The 25855-nt window shown below is 32.5% G+C and overlaps 1 protein-coding gene across 1 annotated transcript in view; it reads right to left on the bottom strand.

The window, feature by feature from the left end:
* Positions 1-7280: 7280 nt before the first annotated feature.
* The window catches only part of para (sodium voltage-gated channel paralytic), a 454557-nt gene continuing 435982 nt past the window's right edge, over positions 7281-25855 (bottom strand). Inside the window, exons 24-29 of the mRNA XM_072545653.1 lie at positions 22686-22808; positions 22436-22630; positions 19388-19525; positions 14902-15009; positions 12639-13214; positions 7281-9144 (exon numbers count right to left, since the gene is read on the bottom strand). Coding sequence (XP_072401754.1) covers positions 8365-9144; positions 12639-13214; positions 14902-15009; positions 19388-19525; positions 22436-22630; positions 22686-22808 — 1920 coding nt within the window. The 3' untranslated portion in view covers positions 7281-8364. The remainder of the gene's footprint in view (positions 9145-12638; positions 13215-14901; positions 15010-19387; positions 19526-22435; positions 22631-22685; positions 22809-25855) is intronic.

Genomic DNA, 25855 nt, shown 5'->3' with positions numbered 1-25855 from the left:
AGGAATTTAGACTGACCGACGAAAGCACATACTTAGTATTTAAAGTTAATGCAAAATATGGCTAAAATGTCACACATACACAATTTATATATTTTTGTCTGATAGGCATAAAAAAAGTGTGAACTTTGCAAAGTTACCCATTCGCCCCTTCCCCATAGCGGTCCACGTAGCATGTGAAGATAGCTTGAATATTAGCAATTGAAGAAAGCACCATTAAGTATAAAAGTAAAACTTTTGTGAATTTTTAATATAGTCCATATTTTTAATATTAGTTTAATCATTCATTCATATTCAGTCATGTTTAGAATAAATATCTTTACAAAATTCGTATAAATGCACCGTTTTGACATCACCCCGTACAATTGTGCATTTGAGAATTTTTATAAAGAGAACTACTTTCAAAAATATTCACTTTTCGATGAAACTATTAATTGTTTCACTTGAATCATTTTAATCAAAAAATTAACATTACTTGGCTACTTGAGAGCACCTTGGGAATTTTTGTTCTCAAACACCGGAACAATTAATTTTTATCTAGAGTTGATTCAAGAAAAATACTTTCCTCTCTAAAACATCACACATTGATCATTTTGCAAGTTCAATAACATAATTACTCTGTAGTTTACAATATCAAATATATTTCTCATTTCAATATGAATGCACTGATATAAACAGAGCTATTTTATCTCATAAGGCAAATATTTTAGCTCGGGCGGAATACTGGTAGGTTAAAATCACGTCAGTGACTGGAAAATGACATTGAAATGACAAATAAAATAAGGATTCAAAAAATTGACAGTACATACAGTGGCTCACAACTTAAACGATGCAGTGGCTACTCAATAAAACTAGCTTGTGCAGTAGCTCAAAATTTATTAGAAAAAAATTACATACTGAAATTAAATTACTGTAAGTTTTCTAAAATAGCATAAGGTATTTTTTGGGTTTCATATATACCATCCTTAAATAACAATAAATATTTAATTACTTTATGTATGATTTTGATGTCACAGCTAAAATGATGCAGATAAGATGAAGCATTAAACAATTTAGCCAAAGAGACATATATCCAAAGTGGCAAATAAAATTTCATTAATAGTTGAGCACATTATTGAACGTTATCGAAATGAAAATTGAGTTGAAAGGAAATCAAGGTTAGCTACAAATAAGATTTTTACCGAACGTGAGGAAAGATGGATTGTCAGAGAAATAGCAAATAATCGAAAATTGCGAGATGGGGTGGAAAGACAGTTTGAAAAAGGATGTAACCGCCAAACAATTAGGTTATTACCTCCGATTACCGCCGATATTACAAAAGAATAATCCACATGAAAATAATTCTTTTAATAGCCAAAGAAATAGGCGTATGAGATTGGTGTTGGCCATGGAGCATATTAACAAAGATTTGAACTTTTGGAATTCAGTAATATTTGCTGATGAAACCAAAATAAACTTGTTTGAGTCAGATGGAAAAATATCGGTGTGGAGAAAGCCGAATGAAGAACTAAAATTAAAAAATACGAACGCACGGTGGAGGTGGAGTGATAATGTGGCAATAACCATTACCGGTTTTATCAGGACAACGATCCAAAACACACGTCATATCGGGTTAGAACTTGGTTCCTTTATAATTGCCGAAATTTCATTAAAACAGCATCCCAGCCACCAGATTTGAATGTTATCGAAAATTTGTGGTAGACGTTAAAAAATAAAGTGAATAGTCCCCGAATATCAAATAGAAATAAATTGAAAGTAAAAATTACTGAAACTTGGGACAAAATTTCCCCAAAGTATTTTCAATGTGTCGAGTTTGTTTTCTTTATTAATTTTCTTGTTTTAAAGTTTGCATTATCTTAGCTTTGACATCAAAATCATACATAAAATGATTAAATATTTATTGTTATTTAAGTATGGTATATTTGAAAATAAAAAAATAGCTTATGTTATTTTAGAAGACTTGTAATAGTCTTTTTGTGACTATTGAAGAAGACTTTTTGTAATAAATATTGATCCACTGACACAAGCTAGTTTTATTGAGTAGCGACTGCATTCATTTTAGCTGTGCGACACTGTATATAGAAAAACGTTAATATGGTTCGGGAACAATTTTATTGTGACATTTTACTTTTGCAATTAATGTTTATTATGAATTTATAACATTTGCAAGACTGAAAATACTTAATTATATACAAATATAATATATAAATAATAAATTATTTAACAATTATTAATCAGTTAATAAATTATTTCCAGTCTTTGCAATGTAAGCTATATTTCTGGATAAATGTTAATTACAAAAAATACAAAAACAACCACAATAAAATTAATCCTTCCTATTTTGATTCCACCAGCCAATGTTACTACCTGCCATTTTATTACAACAGCAGATTCAAATTATTCACATACACAATTTAAAAAGAGAATAAATAAATGAAGTTCTAAATCCATTTGGTTTTTAAATTCATCTAATTAAAATTTTGAATTTGCCGATGATGGATTCTGTACATTTTAATCAGATGTTCAGTATGTAAGACCAAATTATTAAATTATAATATATATTCAAGAAATATTTTATATTTGTTATATTGTAAATACAGTTTTTCAACATGAGTCATTTCCAATACACATCGTTTATTATAATTTGGCTCTCTTTTTAAAATGTGGATATTTTCGAAAAAACAACGGTTTTGCTCTATTATTTCTTATGCTGATTTATGAGCAATAATTCTTCTATGTAGGTGTTGTGGCGTCTGACCATTATATGTTAAATTATAATTGTTACATATTCTTTTGTGAACCCCATAATACTTGATGACTGTCTTTATTGATCCTCGTTTGAACTTTAAAAAATATCAATTGGATGTTTTTAGTGATTTATGTCCATATGTCAAATCTAGAAAGCATTTTTATATTTATAAACCAGATGGTAGTTATTATTATACCTTGACATAAGTCAAGAGGCGTAATTTTACTATTGTTTTCTATTTAATATGTTCTTCTTCTTCTTATGGCGGTATAACAACCTTTTCCGTCGCCACTGCCTGATGTTCTTGGTTTTAAGATCTTCCTGTACAGGACAAGAGGAAGACAATAATTGTAGAACAAATCATTTCCCACCAAAGTTCAACAGTTCTCTAATTAGAAAACGAAGCTTTGTCATTTAAAATCAAAATATATTGGTCAGACGCATCAATATCTACATAGAAGAATTATTGTTCATAAAAACCTCAGAACAAACACAAATACCTTAGCCAAGCATTATGTGTAAAGGCACATTGTAACAAAATATATACACTGGAGATGATGCACATTAAAAAACATATAAACTGTATTAACAAGATAATAGTCATAAAAGACTTCTATAATGTATATTAGAGTTTAAGAAATTAAGTTGTTAACACATTTGCTAGGACACTGGAATACTGAATATCTGATTCACGTCCAAATAATCCATCCGAATTTTTGTTTTAAGAAATATTATTTTGCCTGTCTACTGTACAATTTTTAGTTTAAGTTTTTAAATTATAAAATAGCAACAATAAAGTGTTCAATGAGAATGACAATTCTCCAAAATTGGTCAAAACGTTGAACAATATAAAAGACCAATAAACAGAGGACATATAGTATTATTGAAATCACGGTCACAAAATAAAAAACAAAATGTAATATAAACTATTTTTGTCTCCCATTTGAAATCCCAAGTATTTGAAGGTTATAGTTGATTTTATAGTTCCCATTTAAAAAATGTAGGCTTTCTTGTTTGTCTCCTGCAACTAAGTAATCAGTTTTTTTATATATTAATTTTAAGGCTGCACGGTGTACTTCTCCAGTTTTCTAAGCATAAATATGGTGTATACCATTCTCGTCTTGAGTTAGAAGGGCTTGGTCGTCAACGAAGTTTATCGTGCATACTCTCACGTCTTCGATTGGAAGCCCATATTGCATCAATTTCTTCTCAGCACTGAGAGCGCCTCATTCAAATATATTTTGAATTTCTCTAGTTAATTTGTTTTCAGTTTAGGTTTTAGCTTACCGTCATATTTTTGCAAAGCTGTTTTACTGCTTTTATGTTTTTTTTATTTATTTCTTGTTTTTACATTGCTACCCAGAGCATTGGATCTATGAAGACTACATGAGTTGATAGGTTGTGGGCTAATCTTTTCTAAATAACCTGCTTTAGAGAAAATATGCTGTCTATACAATATCTACCTGCACGAAAGCCTTTTTTTCTACGTCTGTCATTTCTTTTTCAATTTTATTTTTTATTATTTTTCCAGAGTTTTGAGAGTGAGATTTGTGTTATAGGGGTAGTACGTTTTACCAGAACGACCACATGGAGCGTCATAGACGGGAGATGGTTTTTGATAACTGGTCCTCATAAGACACCTAGCTCACATATGGCTCCACGTGTCACACCCCGGATAACTGCATTGGTCTGCAGTCTAAACTAAGTGAGGGTAGCCACATATGGTGAAATTATTGAACGACCATCGGTATAAATGATGCCCTTTAAATCTACCAACAGCTTCATTGAGAAGGTAGAAGAGTGGTCTGAAGTAGGGACACTCTCTTGCCCTTGAGTGGACAAATCAACTCTAAAGGCGGAAGAACCAATAAATTCAACGGTATCGGGATGCAGAAAGCAAGAAGAAACGACTGCATTAAAGATCCTTTATCGATATCTTAAGCAAATCACAATAAAATCAACAATGGCCCTGAGTTCCGGCGCTTCTTAAATGAAGCAGAGGTGCGAAGACTCTCCGGTCTTGTTTCAGTCAGAAGTTGTAAATAATATTCTATCCAAGATCTGTCTTTTATTAAAATTATTCTACTCGTTTCTTTTCTGTTTGTTCGTATGGTTTTTACTTTTGTGAAAATGAAAATGTAAATAAACTGTAATAAACCCAAATATATTCAACGTCTTTTTCCTGTGTTTTGTAGTAATTTTTATGTCAACTTTATACATTTCAAAACATAACTGAAGCAGTATTGTACAATGTTATCCACATATCATCCAGTATTTACCAGTTTTTATAATAAATATTATTCTACTGGGCATTCTTTCAATATGATCTAACAATAATTTGATCTAACACCTACCAAAACAACAAAATGTAAGTCAGAATATATGGACAACTTACAGAACCTATAGAAATAGGCAGCGGAATAAGACAAGGGGACTCATTGAGCACCATGCTCTTCAATTTGATCATGGATGAAATCATCAAAAGCGTTAACAAAGGAAGATGATACAGAATGGAAAACAAAGAAATTAAGATACTCTGTTACGCAGACGACGCAATATTGATAGCCCAAAATGAAAAAAGTCTGCAAAGACTGGTCCAGAGATTTAACATAAGAGCAAAAATATTTAATCTGACAATCTCATCTCAGAAAACTAAAACAATAGTAGTCAGCAAAGAACCAACCAGATGTAAAATAGAAATTGATGACATCAGTATTGAACAAGTAATGGAAATAAAATACCTGGGAATTACATTGTCTAGCTATAAAGACCTGGACAAAGAAGTGAGAGATCAAGTACAAAAAGCAAATAGACTGGCAGGATGCGTTAATAACACTATATGGCGAAACAGACACATTAACACAGAGATGAAATCAAGAATTTATAAATTCTTGATATATCAGAGATGAGAGTACTGAGAAGAATTACAGGAAATACGCTGAGAGATCGAAAGAGAAGTGAAGACATTAGAAGGAAATGTAACGTACAGAGAATATGTGAATGCACATAAAATAGTAAAAAAAGAAGAAGCTGTTGAATATGTAAGATTTGATTGAAAGTACTGCCATTCCAAATCTTTATCTGTTTAAGTAGGGTGGCAGATCAGAAGAAGGTGATAAGCAAAGAACAAGTACCATGTTCATAAAAAAATTAAGTTGAAAAAATAACTTTGTAAGAACGTTGAAACGTAAGAAAACCTTTGCTTGTAAAAAAAAACAGTAAGATATATTCTGTTGTGATACAATGGTTCGATTTGATGTTATCTTGACATTAGACAATAAGGTGACGGGACACTTTTACCTTTACAGACATGGGAAACTTCTGTAAGGTATTTGTCTCACCGTATTATCATAGAAAATTACCATAGATATATTATACGCTGTTGTAACAACTTAAGAACAACTTTAGAAGTAACATTTGTGGAAACAAAATCATTAACTTGTAACTGAACTTTACCATTAAATTATGACTAAATAAAATCATTCCCTTGTGACTGAACCTTAACCACTAATGGATAAAAAAAATAATATAATATTATAAGAGACTTTGGACGTACTTTTTTTTTATAAAATTTATAAAATGAATATTAAAACAAAAGGAGTTGATCAATGTGTATGTATTACGACGAATAAGTTTAATTTTTATTACTCAAGGTATTGAGGAACACAAACTAAACTTCAGTGATTAGGTCAGGTCTAAAACAACAATTGTGTGATCCATAAAGTGATTGTTTGAATGAAATTTGTTATTTAGTCTATAAGATTTATATATATATATATATATATATATATATATACATATATATATATATATATATATATATATATATATATATATATATATATATATATATATATATATATATAGTCGATCTTTATTTGAACCTACAATCATTGCATTAACCTGCTTCTTTTAATGTTATTCATGACAGAGTAACAGTGACGCGATGTTTTTTAAATTTTATAATTTTACATTACTGAAATTTGTTCCCACCAAGACCAATGATGATAGTCTTTTCACACAAATATTTGGTTTTAAAGACATCAGCATCCGTCATGAGTGGTATTAGGATAAACAGGAAAATATTAACTAACTCAACTGCTTTCCTGTGGTTTCGCTTGCAACTTATCACTAACTAAATCTTTACAAGAAATTAGTGCTGGGACACCAATTCATAAGTAAATATTGTTTAGCTAGGTATAATTTGACAATCTAAATAGTCACATCTCTTACTGATCATAAAACTATTGATATAAATTGACATAAGCTTGTTTATCATGCAAACGATCTTTACAAAGGTGAAAAGTATCAATTTCTCCTACAAAATTTATATAAACTATATTACATAAGGATGTCAACAGGATATTCTAGATGGTCAGTACATAGAATAAATGCAGATTTTTGGTCTTTTCAATTCACTACAACAAAATTTTCTATTTATTATTTATTTAAAATCTGCATTATATTACTAACGGTGACTGAATACCTTGTATTACTAATATTTTAAGTATTTGTCAGATATATCACTCGTGAATTATTAATTGTATTATACTGATAAGAAGCTAAGAAAAGATGTTCTTTTCAGTGAAATGACCTTGAAACAAGATATTGTACATAAAACATCCAGTTTATGTAGTCAGTCATATTTTGAAACATATTCTAAGACTCGAAATGGTCTACAGCTTGATTATTTTTTTCTACATGTACAAAGATACAAGATGATATACAAGCTTTCCTTATTGCCTTGAAATATAGCACACAGCCATAAATAAATCAGAACTATTTACTATGAGAAAATTATTATTTTCACACAAAGTTTGTGCTGTAAGTGATTGTCTTGGATCGAAGAAGAAAACTCAACATATCCCAATACTAAAATATCGTTTTATTTTTCTGCCATCAATGTATTGATCTAAATTTTAAAATTCGGGGTTTTATTTATCGTAATTAAGTTTTCTCCCTTATCAAGGTCGACTCACAAAGCTTATTCGTAAAAAAATAGTTTTTTAGATAATATAGAAATATGAACAGTAGAGCACAGTACAATAGAGCAGTTGATGTATACCCAAAAAACGATACTCTCTCCATCAAACTACACTGCACAAACTTTAGCACGTATAGATTCATCTCGGCTTAGTAAGTACATACATCAAGCAATTGAATAAAATTCAAGAGAAATTGATATAACGAGATGCAACTATTGTTTACAGCACAAAAATACTAATTGTAAGCTCTCAGTTAATTTAAAATGTAGATAAGCAAGCCATCTGAGAGGTGTAATGAGAAAATCTTTTGTAGATAGGTACTATATTTTTAGTTTCAAAGTTTTGTGTGGTGTTTGTTTATCTACTGACAGTTGACAGATTAATACAAACTGAACTTTTGCGCAGCAATAAATTTAGAATAGGAAAACGTATTTTGGCGCTGTAAACTTTAGCATAAATTAAGATATGATTCGATGTATGTTGAAGATACTGTTAATGATGAAGAAGTACATTTGGATCCGAGATAAAATATATCGTGTTTTGTTGTGAGGCCTTCTGATTCTGAACATAGTTCAATGCAGCGTGTTATTCCGCTGACGACTATGACAGGGGTGGGGAGGGGCGGGGCCAGTCTCATACGTCCGCAGTTCGTGAACTGATGCTGGGTGTTCGGCTGTGTATCACTACTTTGTGCCCGTTTCTTTCCACCAAGACTGCTGTTTGTCGAGCCTCAAGCTCCCCTTCACCATCTATATCACCTTCGTCACCGGACTGATCGGTAGCACCACCACGATTCCTTTTGTGCTTTCTCCACGCGTTTTGAATTAATCTAGCACAATATTCTTCCCTTTGCCGCCAAAGGGTCGAACTAACTGGTTCGTAGCCTACCTCATTTGGTCGACCTTGCACTTCGGCCAATTCAGCAGTTTCCTCGATAGCGTTTCCTTTTCGAGCAAAAAAGTCTTTAGTAAGAGCATCTAAGATATCTACACAAAACATGAGATCACCCTTGCAGATTGGAATGTCCATAGAAACTATTTTGTATTTATTCGGTTTATGTATTTGTAGTGGAGATTCCAATACATCTAAAAAGTCGGATAGTTGATCATACCGTATGTACTGTGTTCCGTCTGGATCGAACTGCTGCCAAATTTCGTAGTACATATCGTAGTCATCGTCTGTTAGACCTTCTTGCACATCTTCAGTAGCTTGTGAATAGTTCTCCAAAATGACAGCGATGTACATATTTATGACTATGAGGAATGATATAACGAGATAGCTTAATAAGAAAGCTATACCTATCGTGGAATTACCACAATTACCCGTTTCTCCTATTTCGTTGTCTGGTTGCTTACAGTCTTCCTCATTTATGATTCCATCTAAGACGCCATCCCAACCGGCTGAAGTGGACATCTAAAAATAATAAAAAACAAAATTATCACTACTATTTTTTGAATAAAACAATGTTTTTCTATTTGTAAAGCACAGTGCCAAAATTGTAGAAAGTGACTAATATTTTCAATGTAGACCTTTGCGGGTTTGAGGGGAAAGGAGTGCGGTTGTTACTGAAAAATAATCAGGATTTTAGAAAGCATTGATTGTCATAAAAATTATTTTCTTATTTTATAGATGTCTTAGATGAAGAAAACTAGTCCTTGTTAAATATATTTTTTGGGAAAAGCCCTTTATACCTTTAAATTAATAAACTTATGAATGATTCAAGGATTAAATTTAATTTCTATTGTCAAATGAGATTTAATGACATGAGATTAGAAAAAGAAAAAAGACCAAAACTTAGGTATCAAGATAACATAGAGGATGATCTAAAATCCATCGGAGTTAAAGCATGGAGAAGAGTTGCCAGAGACAGGGGCGAATGGAAGATTGTTCTGAAGAAGGCTTTGGCTCATAACGAGCTGTAATGCCACTGATGATGATGAAAACTGAAACTTAAGTAATTAAAAAAATCTTGGTACGAAACAGTACTAGTAATAATTGGGTCACCTTAACTGAATATTTATTTCCATAAAATATAATTCCACATATTCTGCTCTTCTTTCACTAGATGCTTGATACATCTTATTCATGACTATAAGATCACATTTCTGAAGGCACTATTAATCAGATTTTTTACATAATTGAATTTGAAAGTAACATTGTTCCTTGGTACCTTATTATTATTTGAGCCCACATAGGTTCTATCGGGTGTAACTTACAATGGTATGGCGTCAATCGAACTACAATTAGGCCTCGTTCTCGCACCATTTCATCTACTACATACTTATTACTAATTATCATTACTGAGTTTACTCGATTTTCAACATTGGTTCATCGAATTTAATATGTTTTTTAGTAAGCCAATCCGCAATCTCGGCTGTTTTCCATTTAGTGGTTGATAACTATTCTACACGCCGGCAGTGATATGGAGCGTTATCCATAACAACAACAGATCCTGGTTCGGTTTTTAACAGAATATCTGAAACCCATTTTTCATAATGATCTGCATCCATTTTCTCATGGTAATCTCCAGTCTTTTTAGAAACAAATGCATTTAAACCTCCTTCAACAAATCCTGAGTCGCTACCAATATGGCTAATAATAAGGCGTTTTCGCTTTCCGGATGGGGCTTTTAAACCTATCGACAAACCAGTTAGGAAAGCTTGTCGTTTGCATTTCAAACTTAAATTAGGAGGTTTTTAAAATCTAATGGTTTTATGTTTAAAACAGTGAATAAACGGCAGGCAAGTATGGAATCCAGCCGTTTAATAAAATGGAGTTTCGATTATTTGGGGAGTCTAAGATCCTTTAAGGGTAAAGGAAAGAACTTGTATTATTTGGATGAAACTTGGTTCGACACCTACGATATAGTTAAAAAATGTTGGACCGATGGTAGTAAAAATTGCGTCACCAATGTTCCTCCCTCTAGAGGGAAGAAAATTTGTATTTTACATTGTGGGGGAGAACCTGGATGGGTAGAAGATCCTTTATTACTCTCTGATAAGAGTGTAAGTGATTGTCGCTTAGATTATCATCAAGATATGGACAGTAGTTTGTTTGAAAAGTTGTTTGAGCAGTAATTACTACCTAAATTAAAAAGAAATAGCGGTATTATTTTGGATAATGCTCCGTATCATTGTAGACTAAAGAGTAAAATTCCAAACACTAATTCAAACAAAGCTGAAATTCAAGAATTTTTATCAAAACATGAAATATATTTTATGGATTCTTACTCAAAAAAACAACTTGTAGTTTTAAAAATTGCAACTATTAAAATTAGTTAAATGTGAAAAAAGTATGTTATCGATAAGCTAGCTGAGAATTATGGCCACAAAGTATTAAGATTACCTCCTTACAATTGTGTACTGAATCCAGTCTCAATAAAAAGTAATGTGAGGAAAAATAATAATATTACAGCAGTCAATTGGAAAAAATGTCTAGAGCATGTCAAAAAATTAGAAGAAAAATACTTACATTTCCAAAACATTATAAATAGAGTAGTTATAGATTTAAACGATAGCGATGATAGTGATACCGATTTAAATGTAGACGATAGTTAAGTTTAAAATTATTTTTTTTGCATTTTTTCACTATGTTAAATATATATTTTAATATAAAAGTATCACTTATACGTATTTTTCTTTAACTTTATGGGATTGCCGTAATTTTGATAAAATGTATCAGTATATAAGTCCGACCCTGTATACAACTATACCTAGAAGATTAAATCCGAAATATCTTGCAATGAACAGTAAGTTCTACTACTAATCATCCTAAAAGTTTTAGCCGTTAAATTTCATTCTTTAGTAGTTCTTTGTAGGTTGTTTCTACTCAAAATATTTTAATAGTGCAGTAAAATTTGTTTCTTTTTTATATATTATTATAGTTTTTAGTTTTAATTGTTATTTTACTAACTTTTAGAAAATAATTATTGAAAATATTTTGTTCAGAAAAATAATATTTATTGGAAAGTTAGGTATGTATGTATTTATTTTATTACATTTTTAATAAATTAAAATTTGCTTTATGGCATTTTGTTAACTTTAATAATAAAAATGTTGATTTTAAACGTTTTTTGGTAACAAACTTTTAATTTCTACTGTTATAGCAAAGACAAGGAAACATGAGTAGTTACAGAAAAGTTATTCATAACCAAGATGGACAAATTATATACAGTGTATATCAGTTTATAAAAAACAGAAAAGGAATTAGAATGTTTGGAAAGAGTGGCCAAAGCTTGTAATGTTTCGACGATGGTCAAAATAAATGTTTAAAATCACTTGTAGCTAAAGGTCAAAGGCTTTTTATTATTTATGCTGGAGGTGAAGCAGTATTCGTGCCTGGGACACTTATTATTTTTGAATCTGGGACAAAAAGCGGAGACTACCATGACGAATAATTGATAAAATTACAGCAGAACATGATATATTAACATTGCGTCTACCACCTTATCATCCGGAGCTAAATCCTATTGAAAAAATATGGGAATTGGTAAAAAACGAAGTTGCTGCCTGTAACATAACTTTTAAATTGGATGATGTATGGAAATTAATCGAACTATTTACAACGTCATAGCTCTTTAGAAAATCCATTATCTCTACTAGCCACTATGAAGTCCAGAATTTGTTTTGAATTGTCATTTTACATTTTAAAAACGAGCTCACGAGTTACACGAGAACAAGTTTATGTTCTTAAACATTCTTATATGATTGTGGATCTAAATATTTTACAAGCAATTGTAGATATATTTCACTTTCATACAGCGATCTGCCAATGCCATGTATTCAATAATTTAAATGTTTCTAAGCGTTCTTAATTTCTCTGCCAAACAGGGACCCCACTTTCCAGTAACTTCTACTTTAAATGGCAATATTTAACTAAACGGAATAATTATTTTTGTGAAATCTTACCTGAAATAGAAGAATCATTGACTGTCCAAAAGTTTTGAAGTTATAGACGTCATCGAGTCCGCTTTTGTTCTTGACGTGCATGAAGAACGACATTCCGAAGATAGCAAAGATGAACATGACCAAAAATAGTAGTAAGCAGATGTTGAACAGGGCAGGCAGTGACATGGCAAGTGCGAAAAGCAGTGTGCGAATTCCTTTTGCTCCCTTCACCAACCGAAGGACTCTACCGACTTTTGCAACTCTAACGACTCTCAGTAGAGTCGGTGACACAAAGTATTTTTCAATGATATCACTGAGCACCAGTCCCAAAATTGATAATATAACAACCACTAAATCAAAAAGATTCCAAGGTTCCGTAAAATAGTGATAACGCAAAGCAAACACTTTCATGAGGCACTCGGTACTAAATATAACTATGAAAATCATATTTAGGTAGTCCAGAACTTTTGTAAAAGTCTCTTTCTGCTTGTAATGGTCCATTGTCATCGTCAGCATGTTTAAACCTATAAACAACATGATGATCATGTCGAACTTCTTATTCGTTACTATTTCAAAGACTATAGCCTGAGGTCTCCACTGAAATATACAAAATCAATTAGATACAATTAAAAAAGTAATAATATTAAACAAAAATAAATATTTTAGTACATATCTCCTTTATTATATATATATTCTCCAACTTATAATCGAGGGTAAAATTGAAGGCAAGAGAGGAATGGGACGCAAGAAAATGTCCTGGCTCCGAAACATAAGGCAATGGACAGGGATTAACGACATACAATCTCTGATACATATTGCAAGAAATAGAGAATTAATGGAAAATGTGATCGCTAACATCCATTAGTGGATTTGCATCTAAAGAAGAAGAATCTCCTTTATAATCATAATCTAGCCCTCTAACAGTCCTACAGACACTAGAGGTCCTTGGCTTAGAATACTTTGAAAGGGTGTGATATGAATCTACTTCAGATCCTTGAAACGCAGCTGCATGGGTCTTGACCAACAGAAACTCTAAAGAAGAAGACTTTAAAGAGTTAATTATGATGGACAAATTCTCTTTATCGTTAAACGTCGAAATGTCTTAGCAATTAAACTTTAAGATATTTATTTTGATTAGTTCAAACCATAAAGCGAAAAGAAAATACAGAACGGAAGCTAACAGAATATGTAGGTAGTAGATGGGAATTGGACGTGCTCTCGCCGACTCTTTTCAATATATACTCTTGAGGAAATTTTTACTGAAGCCCTCACAAACATAGAGATGGGAATCCGAGTGAACGGTGAATATATCAATAATATCCGCTACGCCGATGACACTGTGTTACTAGCGATCAGCCTAAATGATCTACAAGCCTTACAAGACCGAGTGAGAACTGTGAGTGTAACATATGGACTAGACCTTAATATTAAGAAAACTAAATTCATGGTTGTCAGCAGTGCAAATTTAGATCCCGGGGCACTAATGGGAGGTAGCGAAGAGATCCAGACAGTCGACAGATTCACTTACCTCGGAACTACCCTCAACTCACAATGGAACTATGCTCAAGAGATTAGATCCAGAATTGAAATGGCATGGTCTACATTTATCAAGTTGAAATCCTTGCTGTGCTGCAGTAATCTCAGTTTAGGAACCAAGATGCGGATAGTGAGGTGCTACATTCTTCCAGTGTTACTATATGAAGTTGAAGTCTGGACACTGACGCAAGCCACAAAAAACCGGATTGAAGCCTTCGAGATGTGGATCTACAGGAGGTTACTAAAAATATCGTATGTGGACCATGTTACCAACGTTGAGGTCCTAGAGCGCATGACAAAAGAAAAAGAAAAGCTTAATTTAGTTAAACAACGTTAGCTTGAGTACCTCGGCCACGTGATGCGGAACGAAGAAAAATATCGAATTCTTCAACTCGTTATGCAGGGTAAAGTATTTGACAGGAGAGGACCGGGACGCCGTCGTATCTCGTGGTTGAAAAACCACCGACAATAGTTTGGGATGACCTTCGCGGAGCTGTTTTGCAGAGCAGTCAATAAAACCATGATAGCTTTGATGATTGCCAACATCCGGACCGGAGAAGGCACTGAAGAAGAAGAAGATGGGAATTGCAAAATATAAACTCAATATTTCATGAGAGGTTGCCATCTTCAAATTGGACAAAAAAATGCTATGAATAAGATAAACGTAATGTTATATGTTACTCTTACACATTTTTGTTAGATCGAAAAGTAAATTGTAAAAAAAATTAAAAATAAGTGTATCATTTACCCTCGGTCTGGGAATCGCTTTCATTGGTTTCTTGGATCCCATCTTCTTCATTGCGTTGTAGTATTTCTTCTGATCCTCAGTCATGAACATCTCCAACGATCCTCCTGCGTATAAATTACTTAAATGATTTTGATTTATATTAATAAAACTAATCTTATACTTAGAACATTATTTTTGAGCTGCTGTTTTACACACTCTGTTTTACGACATTATTCTCATACCTCGTAAGTCGATTTTTTACGAAATTGAGTTTTTATTACCAACGCGAAGCTCTTATATCGTTTTACATAATGACCAATTCTCGTAGACATCAAAATCCAAGTTGACCCCGAAACTACAACGAAACCATACCTCGTAAATAATATTGTCCCAATTTAACAGTCCAAACCACTTACGTTAGGGTACGTGCCATGCGCAGACAAGTTGGTTGTTAGCAACAGCATTCCTAACCTCATATATCACAGTAAAGTTGTGGTCATGTTGTGGTTAGGTATAGCAACAACGAATACATACATCAAAAAAATAAACTAATGTTAAAATGACTTCCCAAAGCAAGAGAATATTGAAAACTTGTTCTCAATAAACCTATAATAAATAATACGAGTAATACTAATGGTATTCATTTCGATGAAAAATCTACTCTAACAACAGGTGAGTTTTTGAGTTTTGCATTATTTTCTTTACCTAGTGTGTGTGGGGATAGAAACGGAATTGTTTGGTTGCTAAAAAACATACACGTATGTTTAGTTATTATTAATTGTGTTAATAGTAATCATTCTGTTGTAGGGTTTAAAGTAAATCAAACAGTAGCAAATAATGTTGTAATTGAGTGTCCAGCAGATATTGCTGACCAACTAGGCATCATTACTGTTCCATTCATAGTTGCAACTCCTCTAAGGGTGGAATGTGATAACGCACATGACATACCATCTGGACCATCTGGAATAAGCAATGAAGGTTTGAAAAATCAATACAGAAACCTTGAAACTGATGACAGTAATAACAGCGACAGACCTGTAACATCTAAAATGTTAATGATGCGGCAGATAAACTGTACGAACTTCCGACAAACACCGAAAGTTGTAGTTCCAATGAAGAATCTACGAATGAAATTACTACTTACTCCGAAGAAACAGAAAATACTCTTATAAATAATATATCTGTATCCAGTGAACCTATAAGAAAACGCAAACAGGCATTAAAAGGCCAAGGCAATCCATCATTACGGCAAAAAATATCAATATTTATAAATGACAGAGAGGAGAAGAATATCAAGGTCGAAAAGTAAGCGAAGGAAAAATTGTTCCAGTCTCGAAAAAGAATAGACAGCTTGGTGCAATGTGCACTAGTAGTTCGTGTATTAAGACAACAAATAGACACTGTAATAATTTTACTCAAGAAGTTCGTTTAGAAATTTTCAATCATTTTTGGCAAGATTTAGGTTGGAGTCAAAGAAAAGTTTTTATTTCAGGATTAATAGATGTAGTTGTACTAAATACTAGAAAGAATATAGACACTGCATCTTACAAAAAGTCCTTTAGTTTCAAATATTACTTAAAAACAAAGAACACAAGATTATGTCTATGTAAGTTTATGTTTCTACATACGTTAGGAATTAGTGAGTGGACTGCGAGAGACTGGGCTCTAAAAAGTTTTAACAAAGAACTATTTAAGAGAACAACATAAACAACACCACTAAAACCTGAGCAAAATAAATATTTGGAGCCATTTTTACAGCAGTTGCCGAAGATGTCTTCACATTATTACAGATCGCAATCTAGTACAATGTACTTGGAATCAATTTTTAAATCGAAGAAAGAAAAATAATGATCTCTATGTAGAAAAATGTAGAGAATTCAAGGCCATTTCATTATCTATCCTCCGCCTCCTCAGTCCTAATCCCTTTTGGGATGTGGTGACACCATCAGGCCTTTACAGTTTTTTTATGATTGCCCTCCATTCTTCCCTGTCCTGGGCTAGTTGTTAGGCTTCATGTAACCACTGGTTAATCAATATTTTTGTTTGATCTACCCAACGGCTTGGAGATCTTCCCCTAGGTCTCTTTCCTTCAATTCTAACCTTGACTATCAGTTTTTCCATCGTACCTGTTCTTCTAGTAATGTGTGCAAAATACTGCAAATATCTCTGTTGTATTTGTTTAAGCAATCAGGAAACAGAAACAGAGGAGATAGTTTTGTGGAGCGATGGCTGTACATATCAAAACAGAAACTCTATTCTGGCAAACGCATTACTATAGTGTTCAGTCTTAAAAAATGTGTGTATTATTCAAAACATTTTAGAAAAAGGTCATACACAAATGACTTGCGACTCAGTTCACAGTGTGATTGAGAGAAAAAATAGAAATAGAGTTATAAGTGTTCCAGCTAAATACGTAAGTATTATAGAAACCGCACGAAAAATCCTATGCCTTATAATGTAATTTATGTAAACCATGAGTTTTTTAAAGACTACTCTATAATTTACAATACTTTAATTCCATTCGCCCAGGAAAAGTAGATGATCCTGTTATTGCTGATCTGAGAGCCTTAAAATACTATGGAACCGGTGTTCTCATTTAATTCAAATTGAAAATGACTGATGATTAGAAACCACTTCCTTACAGAACTTCAAAATTTTCCACAGAAAAACCCAATCGTTTATACTCTACAGCTCCTGGTATCCCTAAAGACAAGTATGGCCACCTGCAGGAACTGACCAAAGTCATAAAAGTCGATTATCATGATTTTTATACAAATTTAAAGTATTATTAAGTATTTAATTTTATGTTTAATGTATTTTTGTTCCAGTTTAAAAATAAAATGAAAAACTAATGGTATTATTTGTTATAATCAGCGTTCTGTATCTATACTGATAAACTAGTGGACACATTTTAATATAATTAGGTGATAGCATATTGAGAAAGTTTTTTGTCTCTCCTAAAAACTGCACTTTATCCCATACGAGGTATGATAATAATGTCGACGATATCATGAGACGACATTTAAAGGAAAATTTCCATACTATACATTACATCTATGTTGTTTCTCCACTGTAGTCCAGGCAATGAAGCACAAAACTTGACTCAATGATTGAGATGCAGTTTGGTACATTCGATTCGTGATAGCGTCAGGAAATTTTGTGAACTAATGCAATCATGAAGAAATAAAAAATTGCATTTGAAAAATGCATTTTCCAGAGTTGCAAATTTAAAAAAATTTAACTCAGCAAATATTGTACAAAATACGTCCAATTTTGCTGCTCGGGGATTTTAGGGGTCGGAGAATACGAATATCATGTCGGAAAAGGTCTACGATGTGCCTGGTGCTCAGGGTGGACAGTACATATCTCATCTCTGGGAGTTTTATGCAGATACCATACAAAATCATTCGAAACTCGTTTCTCAGGGGTTTTTTGAGGTTGCTGAACACGAATTTCAGCAAAGGTATCAAACAGCAAACAATTATTTATTATTTAAGTCTTCTTTTTCTTCTTCGCCGACTTCTAATTCAGAATAAGTCTCTATAGGTATTGATGCAGGTAGCATTGCATACTAATCCATTTTCAAATTCAAATTCTTTATTTTCTTTCTGACAAACATAGTTTGTATATAATTAGTCAGAATAAACAACATAGTTTGTATATAATTAGTGTAGAATTTTTCCTGCATCCACAGCTACTGCCGCAACCTTTTTTGCAGCTGCAAAAAATTAGGTTTATTAAATTTGGAGGACCAGGCGGCTGAGTCATTTCTATGGGGCGTAGATAATTTGTTTAATTTCCCACCCATAATATATGGGATTTAAAAACGTCTTCCCCGTACAGCCAACACTGCACGTGCAAGTAGACGCGTTTAACATGTTGCGTAAACGTATAAAAATTCCTCCAAAAATTCGTGTATTCTTTCAATAATAGTAATAACTATTAAGAGTTGAAACTAGCATAATCTTATGTAAATTTTGATTACAAAACTTTTATGTTTATACAAAATTATTCTAAAAACAGCAGTTCTTGAGATGTATGCGAAAAAGGACGAAAAATATCGAATTTTTTGAATTTATTTCATATTTTGTTATAAAATGTTAAATCTACATCGTAAAACTCACGCATAATGAAATTATTATTTGCATTGATATTCTGGAGCGATTTATGCAAAAAAATGTGAGATAATCACATAATAAAACCTGCAAAAACAAAGCAGTATAAACAGCGATTAATTCTAATCTGTTTTAAAGAAAATCAGTGCCTACATGAAAGTAAAAGAGTTTCTAACAAATTTAGAATATTAAAAGTAAAAAATGTGATATACTAACGATGGAAATTAAAGAAAACATTGGGATATGTGTGTTTCACTAACACACTTTACTCCGACTGTTTACCCACAATGTAATTCATCTTAAAGTAGACAATTGTAAACTGATTAATGAAGTACGATCAAATCGTATATAGCGACTTATAAAAACGACTAACTATTTTACTGAATACTTATCTTCTTTTTCTGTTCATTGAAATTATCAATGATCACACCAATGAACAGGTTGAGGGTGAAAAACGATCCAAATATAATAAAGAACACAAAGTAGAGGTACATGTAGATATTGGTTTCTCTGATAGGTTGTTTGTTCATCTGAAACAAATCAAAGAATATCAAATTGTTACTTTACTCTCATCACAAGAATGAAGAGATCCATAGAAGGTCAATATTATCAATATTTATATAACACTTATTAGTTTATTGTTCAGTTTGAATTCAATTTTAGGTTCACAGGTATATAATGAAAATAAAAATATCGGTACAAAGGAGAGAAGAAAATTTATTTACGTATTGTATTTGTAATAATGTTTGTTTATTCAATCAGCAAAGTTTCATTAATAAGACTCAATTGCTCTGTAAAAGAACAACTTTATTATTAGTTGTACAATATTAAATTAAAGTTACATTACCTGCAAAAAGAAACAACATTTACAGCTTTTAACTAATATCAAAATGGCAGTAATAAAAATTAATAATGACAACACTCAAAGTCACTGTCAAAAGCTAAATAAGCCCCTTAAGTATTTTTACAGTGGCGCAACAAACAGGACTCTTAAGCTAGCGGGGACAAATAAGCGGAATCCAATTTAATTTACGTATCACCCTTAACTTTTTGCAGATGGCATATTTTTTCACCCATTTTTCACTAATTTATTACCAGCCTAATCATGTTTCACCACCAAACGAGCCTTAATGAAAAAGGTAAAAGGTAGTTTTACAATACAAAAAAAATATTAAATATATATATATATATATATATATATATATATATATATATATATATATATATATATATATATAAATGTCGGTTTACAACGTTCTTCGACGTCTTCCGATTTCCAATCTCCATCTCATTCTATCGTTCCATAGATCGTCCTCCAGTTCTCTTTCTCTGATTTCTTTATCAACTCCTTCTCTCCAACTTCTTCTAGGCCTTCCGTGTCTCCGCCTACCTCTTGGTTGCCATTCACGAATTTTTCTTGGTATTCTATTCTCCGGCATTCTCCTTACGTGTCCGTACCATCTGAGTTGTGTCGTTTTAATGTCATCAACAATATTATGTGTAACCCCCATGATTTCTCGGACTCTCTCGTTTGTTATTCTGTCGCGTCTGGAGATTTCCGCCGAGCGGCGCCAGAAGTCCATTTCTGTTGCTCTAATCATTTTCTCTGTTCTGTCTTTTAGGGGCCACACTTTGCATTCATATGTTGTAATAGTTTTTATTATGGTATTGTATATTCTTCTTTTATTTTCTTTAGAGATGTTTTTATCCCACAGTACGCTATTCAGCAAGGCTATGCCTTTCGTTCCCTATATATTTCGTTCCTTAATGGCTGCATCTAATTTTCCGTCCTGAGTGATCTTTACTCCTAGGTATTTGTAGTCATCACATAGTTTGATCTCTTGATTTTCCATATGTACTCAGTTTTTTCCATATTCACTTCCAAACCCCACTCTGTAAACTCTTCTAATAGTTTTCGCATCATGTAACTAATGTCTTCAAAGTCCTGTGCGATGATGACCTGGTTATACGCAAAGCACAGAGTGTACAACGTTAAGTCTATTAGTGGTATGCCCATATTCGTACATTTTTTCTTCCATTTGTTGAGTGCTGCTTCGAGGTATATTTTGAATAATGTTGGGGATATACAGCATCCTTGTCTTAGTCCTTTAGTCACTTTGAATACCGTGTTGTCAGATTTCCTGTTTTAATTTTTGTTGTTTGTTGGTAGTACAACGTTTTTACTACTTCAATCAATTCTCTATTTATATTTGTTTTCCCCAGGGCCTCCCATAATTTATCAAGCGGGATACTATAATATGCTTTCCTAAGGTCTACGAACGTCAGATGGACTTCTTCTTGTAATATTTTAAAATATTAAAAATACCTTTTTTAATTTTGTTTTGTCAGTTCAAAATTCAACCTAGCAGAATTATTGGCTTCTGATAGAGGGATAAACAATTGTAAATGTGGTAAATGAATTGGAAAACTTTGTAGCATACAGTGGTATTTAAAAACTACTTTTTTAACCTAATCTACCACGGGTTAGTGGAGGGGCGAAAAATAAGTAAAAATCGAGCAGAATCATGTTGTATTTCAAAATTTTTATTTGAATTAGCAAGCTAAATATTCGAGCTTTCACTTAATAGCTTAATACTGACTTCCCACAAGGAGTAGTTAAGTGGGGAAAAATTACAAGGGTGGTAATAAATTTGTAAAAACCCATCAAATACTGTGGTATTTCAAAAATATTTTTTTAAAAGTCAGAGCCAGAGTAAGCCAGCAGAATCGCTCCCCTTAAGGGTGGTTTGTTGGTGAAACATTACTAGGGTGGTAATAAATTAGTGAAAAATGAATGAAAAAATATTACGTAAGTTAAATTGGATTCCGCTCATTTGTCCCCGCTAGCTTAAAGGTCCTGAAACAAACTATTAAAACCCTAATTACATAAATTAAAGAAAAGAAAAAGAGTGTACAGTTTTTATTTACATATTTTTTAAAAAACATCAAGAGAAATCTTGAAGAGTGGTGACTAGATAAAATAATGTCATTGAAAAAAGTTGACTTAGAAGAAATTTAGGATTGCAACATCCTTTCAATTTGATTTCAAGTGTAACTGCTCTCAACAGTTCATCACATAATATCCTTAATAGTCACAGAGCATTTTAAAAAAATGTTAATACAGTTATATTTATTTCACTTTACAATTTTTGATGACTGTATTCTTTATTTCCTAGAACCATTCTTTTTACCACCAGAAACTCTGTTCTTATTTTATTACTTTAGTAGCTCAATGATTAATGACTCACTTTCTTCTTATTTCACATGTTTACTGCAAGAGACTTATTACACAGTAATATTCTACTGTGTACGTACGTTTGATAGCGAAATTAGTATGCATTATATTTGTGCAACATATTGACCACAATATTGATCCTCAATTGCCTACTTAAACTCGTATAAATGCTGTATTTTATATAATAAACTAAATATTTGCTCACCTCCCTGGAATCGATGGCGTCGTTCATGATCTGGATCCAGCCTTTAAATGTAGCTACTTGGAATAAACATAGATATGCTTTGCCGACGTGGTCGAAATTCATTGGCGAGTTATCCCAAGTGTAATTTTCTGCTTTACAAGCATTCACATCAGGGATTATTTCATAACTTAATGTTGTCTTATTACTATCCACACACTAAAAATGAAAGTTATTTAGACCAGTTCTGGAATAGCTAATGAATGAAGATTACCTTATAGTATTTACCGGCAAATAACTGCACACCCATGATAGCAAATATCAACCAAAATATTAAGCACACTAGCAGTACATTGAAGATGGATGGTATAGCTTGAACCAATGCATTTACTACTACCTATAGAATAAAGTCAAAATTAGTGCTTCCAAAGCCAGGGTAACTAAACTAAAAAAATTTTCAAATAAACTCCAAAACATAGTTCGTTAAATTCTGATTATGACTTGTTTGGTTGGTTATTTAAAGGGACCAGAAAATAAGTAATAATACAATGACGCAGATAGCAGAAATATGCCCTGTAAAATACTGATACAAAGGTCATTTTTTTCGTTAACTGCTAGCATTTATAAGACAAAACGGTAAACGTAAATGTGCAGATTGGCTTATATTTATTGAGCTTAAAAAATTACACTACCATAATTTTATTTTATAAATTGTTGCATTTGATTAATTTTTATAGTCTTTGCGCATTTGCGGGTAAAAGCATAACAGCTAACGATATTATTGTGTCAAGAAAACCAAATTAATCAAACAGGTTAAAAGAATAAAGAAAAGAAGACGGAAAATGAGAGGAAAAAACAGAAAAAAGAAAGGGAAGAACTTGAAAATAAGCGAAAGACGGATTTAGAAAAGAAACAAGAAGTTAAGAGACAAAAGACAAAAAGGATTAAAAAAGACATGGAACTTTCGTTTTCTGTAGAAGACAGTGACAAGTACAGCCTTGTTTCATCCGGCCATAGTGACAAGGTTGTTTCAACGGACTAAGCAGAGGACATTAACACAATTAGTGGTCTCCAAGAAAATCACACAAATGTCGATCTAGTTACATCTATTTTTTTCAGTGACATAAAATCCCGGGAACAAAACCCCCAGATGAATTAAAGTCAAATCTGCAAAAACGAAACTTTGATATCTCGTCTCCTAAACAATCTGTATAGGAACGTTGGCGCTACTCTTTCTTTTCATAAGTTTTTCAACCTGAGTTAAATAATAATCTATTCATGTGAGTTATCTATATGCTTCAGATTGATTATTAGAAATGTCCATAATGGCTATAAGGCTAATAAATTAACACAATAATGGAGCATTTGACTGAGCTGAAGAACGTGAACAATTCGCCAATGTAATTGCCAACATTATGGGGACAACGTTATAGTATGACACCAAAAGAAAAAAATACCTACCTCCTGATTTTATTTTTAATTTTTGTTAAGAATACCATTTTATTTTGAATAAAATATTTTATTTCAATTACGTTTTTGTTTCCAATTGTATTTCCAAATGCAGAAATAAATATGTTAGTTTATGGGTTTATTATTAAAAGAAGTTAAAAGAGAAGAACGTACGAGAAGACCAATAGGGATGAAGCTAAAAATGTGTGTAACGGTGGGGCCAAGTAAGTTTATTTTAGCGACTTTCCAATAGTTTTCGTTACATAATTGTTACTTTTAGGTAAAAATAGTCACTTCAAAAGGACCAAGCTCGCGGAATATGAGTATCGAGGTCACGTATCGACAAGCTTTGGCTCGATGTGAGACCCTTAAGGCACTTAGCCGACAAGGAGAACAAAAATATTTTGCCAATTCAGCCGCTAAGTGACCGAGCACACACAATCCGGGGAGAATCACCGACCTAAGTCTGCACCGACGTAGGTCGGTGACTCGCTGTCCGGAATACCCATTTTGGGACACAAGTCCAAAGTCATGTAAAAGTTAACTTTAGTCATTCATAGGGACAAAAACTTTTCTAGCTACCCTTAAAATTAGGTGGCTTAACCACATAAAGTAAAACATGATGTCCCATTACCCAGGGCATCCAAAGTAACTTTCAGTACAAAGCCGCCCCATTAGTTATATCCTGCGATGGAGAGAGGTGGTTGGTTATAGCTTGGGGGTCAGATAGGTACCACTCCACCGGTTTGATATTGGGACATGTAGGTCCCACTATTCCATTGGAACACACATATCACTCGGAGCTGACCCTTGTTCTACAAAAATTGTTGTGTGTGTATGTATTACGTAATGGTTTGGTAAGGGAAGGGGAACACAGAAAAACGTTACGGTACGGTATACTCCGCCTATCAGGGGGGGGGGATATAGTAGTAGATAAAAAAAAATTCAAATTTGCCTTACGTCCTAAGTACTTAAACGCCTCCTAAGAGCGACAATATAAAATCTCTCACAGTATGCGTATTACTTCTATATACAATAATTAGAAATTTATCTGTAAAGTAAAAAACTGATATAGCAGCTCTCATCACTAAACTCAATCAGCTATATAAAATTAATTACAGTAGTGTAATCTTTTTATAATCTATGGAGAGTTATCTGAATAGTAACACGTATCAAGGGTTTCATGGACGTAATGGTATAGTTGTCAGGCTTTTGTGTCGCGGTCTGCAATTATTTTTTCTTATATTTTTGCGTGACTACAAACTACATTATCAAATGCTATGTATCGATACTGTTCCAGATTGCAACTGATCGTTGATTGCAGTCGCAGACCAAACACCAGCAAGAAATAATTCCAGACCAAAGCCTTTAAGTCCGGAAACCAATGTATTATCATTGGGAAATAAATAAAGTGCCAAGAAAAAAAATTTTTGAAACTCATTAAATCCAGTGAGTGTCAAAATATTTAAATTTGATAAACAATAGAGGCTTAGAGGTACAAAAGCTTATAACGACGAAACGACTTCTTAAAAAGAAGATATTTAACTGTCTGTATTAAAGACAATAAAGTAAACGTGTTTTGATTTTAATTTAGGCACAACTGTATTCTTTAAAACCTATTTTTCAACAATAAAATAATTACGACAAAAAAAAAGGAATAGAAATTTTAATCAAAGGTTACGGTTGTTTTTAATGTCCTATTTTTTTAATTTATCACTTTTTCATGAACAATGTAATGTTATTTCCAAGATACTTTTAAACTCCAACGAAAAATTTTGTTCTATAGTGAGTTTTAACACTTTGACTGCGCATGGCTCTTAGGTGAGCCGGATCCTTCCATTGTCAGATGCGCATGGCTCGCTGGTGAGCCATGAGCTCGTTGAAATTAAACACGTTAGTATATCAACAGCATTAGAGGTACGTGTTTGTGAATCTGTGAGCGTGTTTTTTAGAACATAACCTACCTAAAACTATTAGCCGGTTTAAGTTTCTCTT

Source organism: Diabrotica undecimpunctata, chromosome 10 (assembly GCF_040954645.1).
Source record: "Diabrotica undecimpunctata isolate CICGRU chromosome 10, icDiaUnde3, whole genome shotgun sequence".
Lineage (NCBI taxonomy): Eukaryota > Metazoa > Arthropoda > Insecta > Coleoptera > Chrysomelidae > Diabrotica > Diabrotica undecimpunctata.
The sequence above is the reverse complement of the archived record's forward strand: the minus strand, read 5'-3'. Positions and strand labels throughout refer to the sequence as shown.